Consider the following 16,062-nt stretch of genomic DNA (forward strand, 5'->3'; position numbering starts at 1 on the left):
AAGCGTATCTCTAACCTCTTGCTGTCTAAGTGTGATATTAAAAAATCTTTGAGTCAACAGCACATATTAAAATGTATTTTTCCACCTGAAATATTAGTTGTCACATTGAGCGTGGTTGCAGGACCAAACCCTTTAGAGGTTGATGCTCGTATAGACAGTTGGTATGTGACACCTGGGTGGAGCTGAGAAAACATGTGATGGGAGGCGTTTGAAGGCAGTGACACTGTGAGCCCTGGTCGTTGCAGAGGCACCGAAGGGTCAAACGAATGCACGCCACTGTAGCTGATCTGAGTTGGAGTAGAGACAGAGAAACCATTTTTTTATTTTATTTTTTTTTACATTTTTCCAAAGGATTGCTGTGTTAAGTTTGGCTACTACAACAGCTGCTAATGATAGTACCTCATACTGTATAATGACTCCATTGGGTTCAGTTGGTTCCTTCCAGGAAAGACTTATTGTTTCTTCAGATGGAGTAGCTTTAAGCGACTGACTGGGAACTGGACCAGGAACTGTTAACACACATAAATTCATGCAGTTCTAATAAAATCAACAGTATAATGTTCTGCAAATGAGAAACCAACTGCTAAATAGAAATACACAGATTGAGAACAGGCAGCAGTGACTTTCTCAACACATGCGGAAACGAGTTACAGATATTCAAAACACCCTTTATACAAAACTCCATCCCTTATTGAAAAGTTTGCTATATAAAAAAAATACATAAACATAGATAAAAACTTTTGAATTGGGGAAGAGAATAAAAAAAGAAGGTGTGATATGTGTATCGTACCATCTTCATCGGTTTGTATGATGGTCTCATCACTCTCTTTCCGTCCCTCCGGATTAGTGAGAATCATTTTCAGGCTGACGTTGGTGTAGGGCGGCAGGTTCCCCACCAGGTGGCGTGGTGCTGAGAACAAAAATGGGGTAAACATAAACACACTGCAGAGTAAAATTTCATAACATTTGCTATGTATTTAGGATCAAAACCAATTTTTCTCACTCATTAATCTGCTGCTGGTTTTATAATGGTCTATGTAATGCAGAATCAGAACTTAAAGTGTTTCTAAATGTATTGTTAGGTGTGACTAATAATGTGAGAGCTAAAGGCAGTTTACCACTTGTTTGCTTTCACTGTAAAGCCTCATATTTCAAACGAAGGAACAAGAGAGCTGTTGTCATCTGTCTTGAACCTAAATATGTAATTGATTATGTAAATATTGGCTATCACATTTTTGTCAGTCAGCTACTACATTTATTGACTAACGGATCAATAGCTGAGCAGGTCAAACTGAGTGTATGAGAGACATGACTTCAACCAATAATTAATTATTCGTTTTTCAGGGAATGATTCCAACTACTGTTCCTACAACCTATGTCCGTTCCAATATTCTTGAACATCAGTGCTTCTGATATTATGGCTGGCTTCAAAATGAAGTGGTTGTCAATACTAGTGTCAAGCTCACTGTGAATAAATGATCCACTCAAATTTGAAATCTCGCTGAAGGCAGACACCTTTTTATTATACTAAATTTCAGCACTTTTAGGGCTGTTACTTTATCAAGTCTTTTTGTACTTCTTTACCCATGTCACCAATGAATAAAAAGCAATATAACACTAGAAAACACCACCACTTCAAACCCTGCATCAGTGTCAGTAGCACAGTACAGTAGCACCTTTAAGGTAGGAAGAAAAGTAAGTAGTACCTTTAGGGTCCATGTCCAAACAGTCAGCTTTGCTACGATCGTTGGCAGTCATGTAATGGTAACAGATGGTAACGTTAAAGGTGTGACAGCGGGTGATGTTGTAACCCAGCGATTCCCAGTCCACTGCGATCAAACGCGACCTGGTCTCAGCAATCTTCAACCTCTTAGGAGTTCGCATGGGTTCTACAAAATAAGAGAAGAAAGAAGGTTATATCTGATTTGTGTATCCTTAAACATGTTGATAATATAGTGACATATTGAACTGCTAATTTTAGAAGTTGCAACTCTATATTTTTTCCAACACTGCAACACTCTAATTGCATCTACAGGTAGGACAAAAAAAAAAAACTATTATGCTTTAAGTAATTAACATTTGAGGAAGCTTTTGAACTACTGAATTTCCATGAAGTAACTATGTTGCCAAAATGACCAAGAGCTCTGTGTCAACATTTTTCCTCACTGGACTTTACAAATACCTATTTCCTCTCCACCCTTGTCATTCAACTATTTCTCAAAAGCAATAGCTTCCATAAGGACACAACTTTTTTTTTCTGTCTTTTATGTGTATTCAGACTGTTATTGTCAATATAATCAACTTTCCCTCCTCGCTGCCCAGGGCTTTAATTACCTTAACTGGCTCATTTAGCTGGATCAATAATCCCACAGTGCCTAGACACACACCCACACACACCCACTCACACACACACACATTCACAGAAGAGACTATAATCACAAGGCTGTGCTATTCCTCCTCTACATTCTGCGTGCAAGAGTCCTGCCTGTGAGTCCACTATATGCCAGGGAGTACATTTAAATACATATATTTCTACCTGCTTTCTGCTGCATTCACCTCAAAAGCCTACCTCAGATACAAGAAATAGCATTCAAGCTATGTGGCTATCAATCCACAAGATATTGCTTTCTTTTGGAAAACAGAAGAAAGGTAATATCTTTAAGCGCCACCAATTGCTGTCAAAGAGTTATTTCTCTTGATACAGGAGCTACTTTTCTAACTAGAGAAGATATCCATCAGTCAAGGCAGATTCCAGAGGATGTAACAGTATTGAAATACCATCTTCCAGAGTAAAGCATGATAAATATGTTTGAAATGAAGCACAATATAGCTAGCAGCTTGGTGTATCCTCGGGCACATTGACATAGATCTAAATCACTAATAATATGTCACTAATAATTTTTTTATTACTAATAATTTATTATATAAATAGACTTTTAATCCTAATGGGTCAACCACACGAGAAAGGTGGTGAAATACAGTACACTTCCACGTTGCAACACTCTTCAAGTATCTTGCTATTTTTGATTAATTTGGTAAATTCAGGGACTTTCTGTTCTGGATATTTTAATCAGTTTAAAAAGTTCTCGATGTTATAATCAAAATTATCTTTCTAATCAGGCTCAGTACTTCCAATACTTAAGAAATGCCTTGATTAACTCTGATATTGATTGGATGCATCGGTCTTTGACATCACCAGACTGAAATACATTACTGGGAAACTAAGACAAACTTAATGAAAAGCTTTGTTCTTTGTTCTTCGTCATAAATTGAATTCACGTTGATAAGCCTATCACCTGTTGACGTTTTATTGCTCTTTTATCCGGTCTAGCTGTAACCCACCTGATTCCTTATGTCCTTCCAGGATTTTTTAATAAAAACAGCTCACCTTAAATAGAGACGCACGTCTCTCCCCAACCCCTCCTTGTCTTGCTCTGTGTTTTTCCCTGGGTCTTCCTCTTTCAGAGGAGACTACACAAGGACACAAACTTGTCGCTTCTTCTGACAACCCATTATCTGCCTGTCACTCACACACACACATGCACGGAAGCTCACAGGCACCTACACACACACACACACACACACACACACACACACTCTCACACACTTCATTGCAAAGATACACACCCACACACCCACACTTTAGATTGTGACTGAATCAAGATTAAATCTGGGCAGAGCATTTATAGGTGTGTGTTCGTGTGTGTGTGTGTTCATCTCAGTAAAACTTCTCATAATAACAATTCATTGTCAAGGACAAACACACAACTCTTACATACACTCAACAACACAAAATGCAGCCATGCTAATGTCTGCGTAATCCTCTAAACATAAATGTGTCACTAATAATGTGACAAACAGATGGACAGAAAATGAGGAATAGAAGAAGACACAGGGGAAGAAAGGCTGCGCAGGTAATTGTCTGCTGAGAAAATATTATTGCTGAACAGCGTGTGTGTTAATAGCTGAGGGGTCAGAGCATTTCATTTTTGCTTCAACCTGTTATTGGATGGTTGACATTTAAATAGAGCAAGACAGAGACCACTGGTTTCTCTGCCTGTCTCTCGCTTTGTTTCGCTGTCTTCCTCACTTGTCTCATTCTCTTCTCTGTGTCTCTCTCCCTGTTCAAATCGATAGTTGTGATCCTCACTATAAAACAAGCTATTATGACACACAGGTGCATACACACACACACACATACTCACAGTTAGGGCAGTGTAATAAATTACATTGATTTCAGGGTCTCTTGATGCTAACACTGCTTCACAGTAAGACAGTCTTCCACGTGGAATTAAAACAAAATATATGACTGCCTGTCACACAAACACACATGCATACAGTGTCATATTTCCATCACTTCAGGGGGCATTACATTCATTTCCTGGAGACTTGCCCTAACCTACCATCATAACCAGTTACCCAACCCTAACATTAGGCCCTATAATTTCAAGATTTATTATACTGGGACTTCGTGTCCCCAAATGGGAGGTGGTTCCCCACAATGTGAATGTGTAAACAAATTTATGTGTCTTTAACACCCACACGCACCATGACTTTTTTGAAAACCCATTACCCTATTGACTTATATTGTATTGCTGCTTATCTGTATTTATAGTGGAAGCAGGTAGGGAAAGAAAGAGAGAAATGAAGAAAAAAGATAAAAAAGAATAGTGGCAGAACAGAGCAATATATGGACAAAAATGAAACTGGGTTTGAAGAAAGCGGGGAACAGATATAGGTAGCAGAGAGAGAAAAGGGAAACAGGGACAAGAGACAGAAAGAGAGAAACAGAGGTGGAACGGGGAACGACGATAACTCGTCTGGAATACAGCCAGAGTCAAGCGGGACCAGGTCCAATGGCAAACCACAGAGGCTGCCTTGTCCCTTTCCCCCCCTTTTGGTAGACAGACAAACGGCTGGATTCATGTTGGAACTAAAAGGCTTTGTTCTCTACAGATGCAGCTTTGAAAACAACAACAATACCAATAAACACTAACAATAACACCAACGACAGAAAGCTTCATATCAGCAGAATCCAGAGGTTGGAATTAAAAAATGGAAAACAAAAGCAAAGGAAATGAAACTAAATGAAACAGAACTATGCTAAAGGCAACCAAACCATGTCCCTCAACACGAGGTGTTAAGAAGAGCCAACAAACACAGCCATAAAACCATTGTGAGAGGAGATGAAGCTGAAGAAAAAGCAGAAGAAAAGAGGAGAGGAGAGGAAAGAGGAGAGGAGAGGAGGGGCTAGAAAAGAAAAGGTTGACAGGAGATGCAGCTAAATCCAAGTTAATCTGTCCAATTAGTTCCTGGTAATCCTTCCACTGTCATAAGTAAGACAAATGAAACTCCATCCATTTATTCTGTCTCTAACTCTAATTTCTCTCTGCATGTGTGCTTCTCTTTCTAGGCCACATTTAAGTACTTAAAAGGTTCAAATTTGCCCTCCAACATGTTTTCAATTTGCACTTGGAAGCTACATGGATTTTGAGAGGCTAATTATGAAAGCAGCAATTAAGTCCAAAAAACACGATCCATACAGTGCCGTGCGAGTTGTTTCAAATTATGAAGCTGAGAAAAATAAATGGAAATCCAGCTCGTGTCTGATGATTAAAAAGACATGCATGAGTTAAATCAAAAGCAATTCAAATATAAACGTGAAGCAAAGAGGGAGGAGTCCACAAATGTCTTTTAAAGGGTAAAGTTGGCTCTGTTCTCTATTCTTCTTATTATCCATAAAACTCAACATTACTAATACCAATAACACCTCTTAGTACTTTCACCTTTTGGCTTTTAAACTGTTCGAACATTAGTGTGGTGTAGAATTGACTCAGATCAAACTACAAAGCACACGCTCATGGAAATGAGGCCATCCAACTTGTAGGATTAATTAATAGGCAATTAGTTGGTTTTATACTTTTCACAGAAATGGTTTCACAGAAACAGCAACCAGAACATCAGTGATGTAGTAGCTCCTCCGTCTCACGATCCATATGGGTCACAAATGTGACCTTGACATTGACCTTGTTTGGTTGCACTACAATCTGGCCAACACTACAGGAGGAGTGCCCTTAAACCTGCACAGTTTAGGTGATCATAAAGGAGCAGTGATTCTGGTTAATTGCAGATGCACTGCATGAGCATGAGCATATGCTAAAAGTTTAATTTAATTCACCAGACCTGCTTATCAAGAGTGCAATCATATTCACTCATACAAAATAAAGATGATGACAGTACACTTTAAAAAGCAGTGTATTTTAAAGTGTCACGTTATTGCAACAAAATGTCAAAAATTGAATAAAATCGACTTTCATGCAGTGTTTTAGCTCATATTTTTACTGTTTTGCCACAGCGCACAGAACATGTTGTTTTTTTTATTATTAATTTCAGTTTAAAATCCAAATTAAATTTAAAAAATCTCTTCTGAGCATGTGACATTTTTGGTTTAGGAACTACAGAATCTCATGGCGGTTGCAAAGCCGTTTGTACGCAATACAGCTGAAATCTATCCATGAAAAACTGACCCCTGCAAATAAGAGACCCTCCGTTAGATTAAAAAAAAAAATCCCATTTGCCACACGAATGTGGACCCACACAGACAGAACATTACTGTAAAACTGACATGCACAGCAAAACACGCTCTGTTGCCAAATCTGTTGGCTGCTCTTTCAAGAGACTGACACTTAAAAGTGTTGTACTGCTGGTGTGTGTGTCTGTGTGTGTGCATGTTCACATATAAAAAGAAGTACATATGACATATTGTGTGTGATTCCCTGCAACATCTGTGTTTGTGTGTCTGGAAATGTGTTTTGTGATTCTATTCTTCCATAAATCCAAGTGATGCTGAGCTTGTGCAACATATGAGAAATACTGTGACTCTCTTGAACTGTGTGTGTGCTCAAGCCTCAGCAACTATGATTTGTGTGTGTATGTGTGTGTGTGTCTAACCTCCCATGACCAAGAGGTTTTCAGCAGAAAATTCAGGATTTGGATTAAAAGCTACTTCATCACCTTCTTCTGTCACACACACACACACGCACGCATGCACGCACGACACACACTCACTAACCCTTCACTTCAAGTTGATTATATTTCACCCTTCAGACAAGAGCAATACATCACCACAGAAGAAAAATCGAGAAGAGTTGGAGAAGAGAGACAGAGAGAGCGTGAGAAAGAAGCGGACACAGAGGAGAAAAAATGTAAAAGGAAGAGATGAAAAGAGACGTGAGGACAAAAGAAGAGAGGAGAGGAGGAGATGAAATCCTTCCTGTTATCATATCAATTGCTCAGCAGTGTGTGTGATGTCTGCTCAGTTTTTTATTAACTATATTGGTTTTTTAATTAAACAGTGTTTCATGTGGTGGCACGCTTGGGCTGATGCCTGATGCTTGTGCACATATATTTGTGTGTGTGTGTGTGCATGTCTTCATTATATTGTATTAAACTAAATATTCAGTAAACTACAGGTGGTGGGATCAGACAAACCTAACCAAACAGAAAAAGCAAAGGAGTCATTACCATTTAAATAACATTCCTACCCCGTGCCTGTGTGTGTGCCTCACTCTAACAACAAACACAAACACACACAATCCAACTCCAAGGGTGTGTGCGCATTTGCATGTGTGTGTGGATAATCTCAGTTACGCTGGAAACACAAAGGGAACAGGTAGGGAGATTTAACTAAAAACATCCGCATATTACTCAAAATATAAGGAACGGTGCCAAATCATACACTGTATATAAAAGGTGCGACTGTGACCTCACTGCTTTGTGGACAACCATTAATTTTCAATTCAATTCGATTTTATTTATATAGTGCCAAATCACAACAACAGTCACCTCATGGCGCTTCATACGGTAAGGTAGACCCCCTACAATAATAGAGAGAACCCAAACAATCAGATGATATGGTGTGATTGAAGATAGACTGCAGTGGGAAAGAAAACCTGGCAGAACCAGGATCAGGTAGGGGCAGCCATTTGCCAGGACAGGTTGGATCAGAAAGCCAGTTAGAAAATTGTAACATAGATATTTTGAATGTCACCATTTTATTTTGTTTTTTTGAGTGATCTACGTAAGGACAGTGTGTGCTGGTACTATTTGACTTGCCATGCTCTAAATCATATCCTACTCTTGTCTTTTTTACTCTAAAATAGACTTTAATTTACAAAATAACACCATTTTGTATTAAGTAAGACCTGCAACTTGTAACAGAAGGCATAAACTAGTCATAAAAGACTAAGGAATGAATTTATTTGACTGTATATTAGCGAGCTGACTTTTGTCAAACCTCAATTTATACGGTGACAAAAGTAATATTTTGTTTTTGTGCAGAACCACATTACTTTTCTTTATAATTGTAACACAGGAATTTGACCTCTTCGCTGGCCTTGACACTGAAAGTACTCGCCTAATGTCTTTCTTAATATCAGATTCCACTCTATGCTTTGGCTCTCATAAAAAGTCTTTTTCATGTCCCTGTTTCTTTCATTAAAGGAACATTTCTAAATTGCCAGCTTTAGTTTCCCAGCTGAACTGGGGAAAATTGTTCATGCATTTGTCTCAGCGTGCCTAGATTGCCGTAATGCTCTATTTACTGGCTTAGATAAATAATCTCTTACACACCTCCAAGCTATACAAAAAGCCATTGCCAGACTACTAACTCATTCTACTAGGTGAGATCAAATTACTTATTTTATAATTTCCACATTGGTTCCCAGTAGATTTTAGATTCATTTTAAAATTCTTGTACTTACATATGGAACATAAATGGACAAGCTGCAGATTTTTTTTTATTTCAGCTTCTTATTAAACACACTGCTGCTCACAGTCTTTGGTAGCAGATAATTTGTTAGTTGTTCCACACAGAGCCTTTCAGTCTGTGGCAACTAGGCTTTGGATCAGTCTCTCACTCATTTAAAACTTCATTTAGCTGATTCTGTGGACTTCTTTACAAATCTGTTAAAAACGTAGTTGTTTACAAGGCTTTCTGTTGGGATTATTCGGTGTACAGAAAATGTCACATGCACAGTAAATATGAAATACCAGTCAGAAGCATGCTAGCTAAGCTTAAAAGCTGAAAACACATGAGAACAGCCTGTATGCATCTGTCCAAAGGTAATCTACCTATCAGCAAACAAAAGTGGCTCATCTTTTAGTTCCCTGTTCAATGAAAAGGTACAGATCTTCAGTATTAGATCTCTGTTTCATCCAACTAATCTAATTGATCTGAGGAATTATTGTTCATAAGGACATTTGCTGCACTGCTACTGTCTGAAATGCATTTGATGAATAACTACATGCCAGGAAGTCCTTCTAAAAATCATAAAATATTAATGCCTTAATACCAAACATCATAATACACTACAATTTTCTAGTCAGGAATACAGAAAATCATCAATCAGATATACAGGATTAATTTTTTTTTCTTTTTAGTCTCTAAATTCATAATCGTATTTTCTAGATTTGGCCTGTTATCATCATATTACGTGGATTACAATGACTTTACGTCTTTACCAGCAGTGTGTTCCAGCATGAATGAGGAGAAGAAGATTAATTTCCTCTTCCTGTCAAACAGGAAACTGTTCAATACATGAGTCGCCTGAACAAGTCTATGACTTCCTCTCTGTCAATAAACAGACACCACATACGTGCAGATTCATTCATTGTTAAACACACACACACACACACACACACACACACACACACACACACACACACACACACACACACACACACAGAGGTTGGCATACATCAGTCAGACCCTGTGGTTATGAGTTTTCATCTCTCTTTCATTTTTATTCTCCAGTTTCATCATTCTCTCGCCTCTTGCACTCTCTCGCCCCACTCTCATTCTCTCTTCTCTTTCTTTCCCAGCCTTATTGTTTTTCATCATCTCTCCATCGCTCCCTTATTCTGTTTCTCATTCAAGCTCATTGCTTTTATTTCTGTCTCTTTCTCTCTCATATCAACCCTCTCTCTCGCTCTTGCTCCGTCTCTCTCCCTCAGGCTAGCTGTGTTTATATTTCAGTCGTTTATTTCTACAAATGTCAGACAGTGTTTCTGCCCTCCGTCTATTGATCCACAGAGAGCGAAAGATGGGGAGAGAGAAGCAGGGAGAAAAGGGGGGAAAGGCAGTGAAAAAGAACGAAGCAGAAAGAAAGCGCACAAAGGGAGATATGAAAGAGGAAGAGTAGCAGAGAGAAAGCAGGAATGAGGTGACAGAAGTATAGAAAAAACAGGATAAAAAGTGATAGAAAGTGCAGAGAGCCTCCAGTATTATAATCACTCTTTTGCGCAGATCACTGAGCAACCAAGAACTGACTCAGGCTCTCCCCTCCTTTCTTCTCCAATTCCACCCCTCGCTACACCTCTCCTCTTCCTGCCTGCTCATTGTACAAATATCACCCTACCAACTAAAATATATATACCAAGACAAAAAGAACAGTAGATGGACAGATCGATAAATAATAAGACAAGCAGAAAAAAGCCTGTGTGATCAAGAGGGGCCAATTAAGTAATGTCATCCGTGACTTCTTGCTAAACCTGGCTTATCTTCTTTTAGGAGAACATACATAAGCAAGGACTCTATTGACAAGGCAGAGTCTGTAATCACGAAATCAATACATTCAATCCTAACTCTTCTATGTTAACACACTGTAGTTGTCCTACCTGCACATTTGGTCCGAGTAATGAGCGGTGGACCAGGTTTCCCGGTGCCTCCCTCTCCTGGTCTGGTTAGCAAGACCCTGATCTCATACTCTGTGTCTGGGTCAAGATGCCATAACTTGTAGTTAGGAGAGTTCACAGCATGAGTTTCTGTCCAGCTGCCGGATGTCATACGGTACTCAACCTATTAGAAAGAATAGAAAGTATTAATCAGAACATCAATATTAATGTCAGTGTCATATGATAATCTCTGGAATACAAAGGTTTCCTCCATGACCAGATACCATGCGATACCATATGAAAATATGCAAATGACAACTTATAATCATGCTTATAATCATGTTTTTCCTTATTTTCTTTCATATGCTGGTAAACTGCTGGATGTTCATACTAAGCATGACAAAAGAGAAATCAAGAAAAATAATCCCTGTGAACCAGAAGCTCAGGGTTCAGACTGAGCTTCATTTTTAGACAATTTTCTTTGAAGTAAGTGAAGGTGGATATCCACAACAATGTCCTCTCAGTCACATGACTGGTGTGAGCACAGAAACAAACCTATAGTTTAAATGTTTTTTTTGCAAGAGGCAGCCAATCAGAAGAAAGTTGGCTTAGAGATCAGCTTTCTTCATATAAGCTAAATCGGAATTATTCATGTGACTTAGAAGCCACCTTGTTTTTCTGTAAGAGGATAAATGGTAATTGTTATGGTCTTTGTTAAAGGTTTGTTAAGTAATTACATAATTTGTTAAGTTTGCATGACTACAATGCCCCAATTTACAATGTTAAAACGTTAAAAACATCCAGTACTTCAAGACTAACACACCTCCTTTAGTATTATAGGTCCATCTCCAAATATGGAGTTAGCATTGAGCTGAATTAGTAGATAAGTGGGGCCGACACCGAGCAGCTGAGGTGGTGCAATTGGGTGTGGAGGCTCTGGGGAGAGAAAACAAAGAACAAGAACATGTTAGTTGGTTTCACAAAAACAAGATCACTTTAGGGTGGCAGCAAACATAATAAAGTCACTCTGATAAAATACCTCATTAGTGGTCACATGATTTTTGTGAACTCAAGCATTTTAAACAGAATACTGCCAGCTATGCCAACTGTCTAGGGTCTAGGTCTAGTAGCTACGACACCCACTCACAACACAACCGTGACTGTTGAGCTAGGTGAGCATCATTGCTAATTAAATTGTTTAAGATGGTTCATAGGGCTGCTTAGATCCCATGTCCTTTTACTAAGAATAAAATCATAATAATAAAGTTAACACTCTACACATGAGAAGCCTTCTCCCTCCCTGAATTAAAAATACAGACTAAGCCCTTTTCTGACGTGAAATATGTGTTTTTCTTACTTCATCTGTTAAAATCTAATTGATTTTTTGTCCATCAGAAAGAATTTGTGTAAAAAATGCTAATTCAAATATGACAGAACATCTACGCTACCACAAGACTGTGAATCTACTATGTTAAAGCAACAGCATGAGCAATTGCCAGTTTCCCCTCTGCTTTTTTGTTCTATGATCTAAGTCTCAAAGCTTGTACTGGCAAGATGCAATACTAAAAACTAAAGCGACATCCCTCACTTTCCATTCGATCTACCAAAAGAACCCTCCCAGTAAAAAATACACATAAGTTGCTAACATTCCTATCTCTCCCTCTGTTTTGACAAGGTCGCTTGCTATGCATCACCATCACCCGAGCATCATCCACCAACAGGCCCTGACTTAAGGGACTGATATTTACCCATCACTCCCCAATATCTCTGTGCAAATGTTTTCTGCAGGACTAAGGCGATTAGAGCCTAGAGGCCAGACTCTGTTCTACTTGTCAGATGGCTTTTGGAATTCAAGTCCTTATTCTGACTGAAATCTATGCATTATATAAGCATCCGGATTTGGTTACCATTAATGAGTTTGGTTATTTGTCACAACATTCAGCTCATCAACTACTCCCTTGTTAGGTGTAACGATTAATTACCTTACAGTATCATTTCATAATGTAAAATAAGAAAAAAAGTACAACTGACTAAATAACGGCAATTAAGTTTTAAATATTAAACACAGTATGTAGTTTTACTAGACGTATGCCCCTCTATCACGGCCACAAAGCGCTTGGTGAATAAACTGTGTGTTTTTATGTAATGTGATGGATGCATGATGGTTCAGGGCCAGCCAGATCACAGATAACTGTCACACATCTGTGACTGACAGGCTGAAAACACATACAACCTTTAAACACAGTGCATCAAAGTTTGATCTACTTGACACATCTACACACACACACACACAGATCAACGCATGAATTAATCACTCTCCTCACACACATGCACTGTGATCTGTCTCGCATGCAGTAAATCATAAAGATTTTTATCTCTCTCAGACACACCACCAGGCTTTTTTTTGCAATCTAGCTTCAATCACACCATATCAAAGCAAGTACTGTATTATCTAAATTAAATGTGTGTGCCTGTGTGTTACAGTGTATGTTGCTCCATTAACAGTTATATTTCACATTACTGTCACCTGGTTTTTTTTTTTTCTTTGTGTGCCTGCGTTGTCATTTTTGTGTGTACTGAACGTGGCTGTCAGAGAGGTGCGCACGGGGAAGCAGCGCTTTAGCAACAGATGAAACACTGAAGTTTGACAGCACGCGCACACGTGCAAACGCAGACACACAGACACAGGCAGGCCAATGAAGCTGAATCCAGATAATGAATGTTGAAGTTACTTCAGAAAACCACCAACGTCAACGGCATGTCATCCCGCAACGCCATCAAATAAGCAAAGTAAACAACCCGATGATAAATAAGCAGATGAAGAAATAAAGCAGATTCACAATGATGCATTTTTAAAGGGCACAAAACAGTAGGTTTATTTATTTTTTAGCTTGTGTGTTAGCTTGAATGTGTTTGAATGTTGCTTAAAATCTACTGAATATCTAACAGATAAATAATACACATAAAAATGAAACAGTAAGAAATGTAACTGGGTCATTATGAGACTCCAGAGGAAAAAACCTGGAACACGCTCAAACTTTACATTTTCTCCTTGTTTTGTTCCATCACTTGTCAATTGTGCAACTGACCTAAAAAAATATAACAAATCATCAATGGTGTTATTCCAATATTTTGCGGTGGAATTGCTGTCACTATCTTTTTTATTATTAATCACATGTGTGAACCCTCTCGTCATTTTCAGGTTTTTGGGTCGAATGTAAATGAAAATAAGGAAACAAATGAACACTGGGAAAACTTCAAATGTATATGCTGATTCTGACCTACACTGTCTCTGTGATTAATTTCTTTATATTGTCATTCATTTTCTTCCCTGATATTGAAAAGAACACACAATCAGAAGCTATTATGAAAGATGTTTTGGTAGGTTCTGTGCTTTTGTGGTTTGTAATGTGGTGACAGAGACGGTCAGACTAATACAAGAAAGGAGTGGAAAAAGAGAGAGTTTTCATTGGTGACCGGAGCCCACCAGGAATGTTCTTTGTTTTCCATCGTCAGCAACCTTGTCAATAAAGTTTAGCTTTCACAAACCTTTGCTGACATCACTAGGGAGCTCACTGGAGGACATGTGACCTCCAGAACTACAGAAGTGTGCATGAGCACGCAAGTGTGTGTGTACTTCAGCTGCATTAACAACAGTCCAGTGGTAGTAGTTTTGGTTTTCTATAGTTCTATAATGCCTGAAGCTCCACCTGTCAGTCTAACTTAAGAGTGTGCGACTGGCGACAAGAGAAAAAGGGACATTTTAGAGGTGGACCACTATAGCTTAAACCAACTGCAGGAATTCAAGCAACTTGTGTGTGCACATAAGTCTGATACATGTTTGTGTTTGTGTGTGTGACAGTAATATTGCAGGAGATTTTTAGGCCATGGGTTGTGTGTAATGCAAGCTGGCATGGTGATGTATGTGTGTGGTGATGATGCACTCTGTCACCAAAGGAACCAGAGGGCAAGGCTTTATTAGAGCTCGCCTCTGACCAAACCAAAAGTGACACACACATACATATACACACCCAAACACACAGTCAGACTCTCTCATACCTCTCATGCTGTTTATCTACAGTAAAACTTGTAAAGGCAGGGCTTCTGCCTGCCAGCATCCATCCATCACGTCTTAAAATTTCAGGCTTTGGGCAATTGAACCTTAGTACTGTTTTGGTACACAAGGAAATGTATATGTAACGCTGAATTTTAAAACTGGCCTCTGGATATTTGATCAGATCTTGTTTACTTGTTTGGAAAAGCAAGCGACCCAGGGATGCTGAGTTGACTGTTATATTGAGAGAAAACCAGCAAGTAATCCTGAGAGAAGCAACAGCTCGTGTGAGTGACGTGTACTTCTTTCTAAACACCAAGTATCTATTGATTGCTTATTAAAGTTTTACAAACAAATAATAAACAAATCACTGTATAATGTGACAGTATTTTATTCATCTGGTTTTTTGCCAAGTTGCAACTCTTGAGCTAAACCCCACAAATTAAAACTGTATAGATGGTTAAAGGTATTATGAGGGCGGTGTCTGTTTTAAGGGACATGTCGGCTTTGATAGCTTGTCACTGGAGTAGATGTCCAAGCTGTGTGCTCAAGTGTACAAAGAGAATACCCCAGGAGTCTGTGCTCTAGGTTCTTTAATGGAAGCTCTGTTGTTTATATTGCATGATATTTAGCAGTTAGCAGTTATCTGTGTCTGAGCAACACCCATGTAGCCTGTGTTTACTAAATAAGCTTGGTAGTTCGCTGGTAACTTAGCCGTCATATGCTTTTATATTTCAACAATAGGGAAAAGAGGTGGAAATGTACATATAAGAAATATCTTGGAATCCCCTTTCACTCCTCTCAAGCTCCCAAGACACACCTCTGTTTAAAGAAATGTGATTCTTTTCCTTCATCCTGACAGCTTCCCCACATGATAATGGCACATCTTTGTCATCTACATGTTATAAATATCAATAGACTATTCCTGTGAGTAACCGTAGTGGGGCAATTTCACATCCTACAGTGAGCCACTTTAAGGCTTTGAAGATGAAACCTGGGTTATTTTTTATGTATATCATATTTTGGCACATCCATATGAGTTCTAGCTTTTCCCGTTTTCCTATAATCTATATAGATGATTCCTCAAGTAATATCCCATTCCCAGCAGTTCGCCTGCTAGCTTAAATTTCACAATAAATAAATATTAAAAAGCAAAATATTCAGAGCGAAAATATTAGCAATGCAGCAACACTGTCCATATTCATGGTCGTCAGTGTCCTGCAGGAGCCTCAATTATCCAACAAGCAGACTTTTCAAAAAGTGAAATAAACATATTCTCTGTTTCTTTGATTTCTCTCTGGCTCTCTTCTCACATCTGATATTACTAATAAATA

General features: G+C 38.6%; 1 protein-coding gene across 7 annotated transcripts in view; it reads right to left on the reverse strand.

Moving 5' to 3' along the window:
- ptprk (protein tyrosine phosphatase receptor type K) overlaps window positions 1–16,062 on the reverse strand; it is a 104,242-nt gene that overhangs the window by 29,589 nt on the left and 58,591 nt on the right. For all 7 annotated transcript variants that reach the window (XM_039598749.1, XM_039598755.1, XM_039598754.1 and 4 more), the window contains 6 exons: window positions 11,498–11,610; window positions 10,678–10,858; window positions 1,707–1,889; window positions 791–910; window positions 400–509; window positions 86–287 (listed from right to left, as the gene is read on the reverse strand). In XM_039598749.1, the coding sequence (XP_039454683.1) occupies window positions 86–287; window positions 400–509; window positions 791–910; window positions 1,707–1,889; window positions 10,678–10,858; window positions 11,498–11,610 (909 nt within the window). The remainder of the gene's footprint in view (window positions 1–85; window positions 288–399; window positions 510–790; window positions 911–1,706; window positions 1,890–10,677; window positions 10,859–11,497; window positions 11,611–16,062) is intronic.

This window comes from Oreochromis aureus, linkage group 15, assembly GCF_013358895.1.
Source record: "Oreochromis aureus strain Israel breed Guangdong linkage group 15, ZZ_aureus, whole genome shotgun sequence".
Lineage (NCBI taxonomy): Eukaryota > Metazoa > Chordata > Actinopteri > Cichliformes > Cichlidae > Oreochromis > Oreochromis aureus.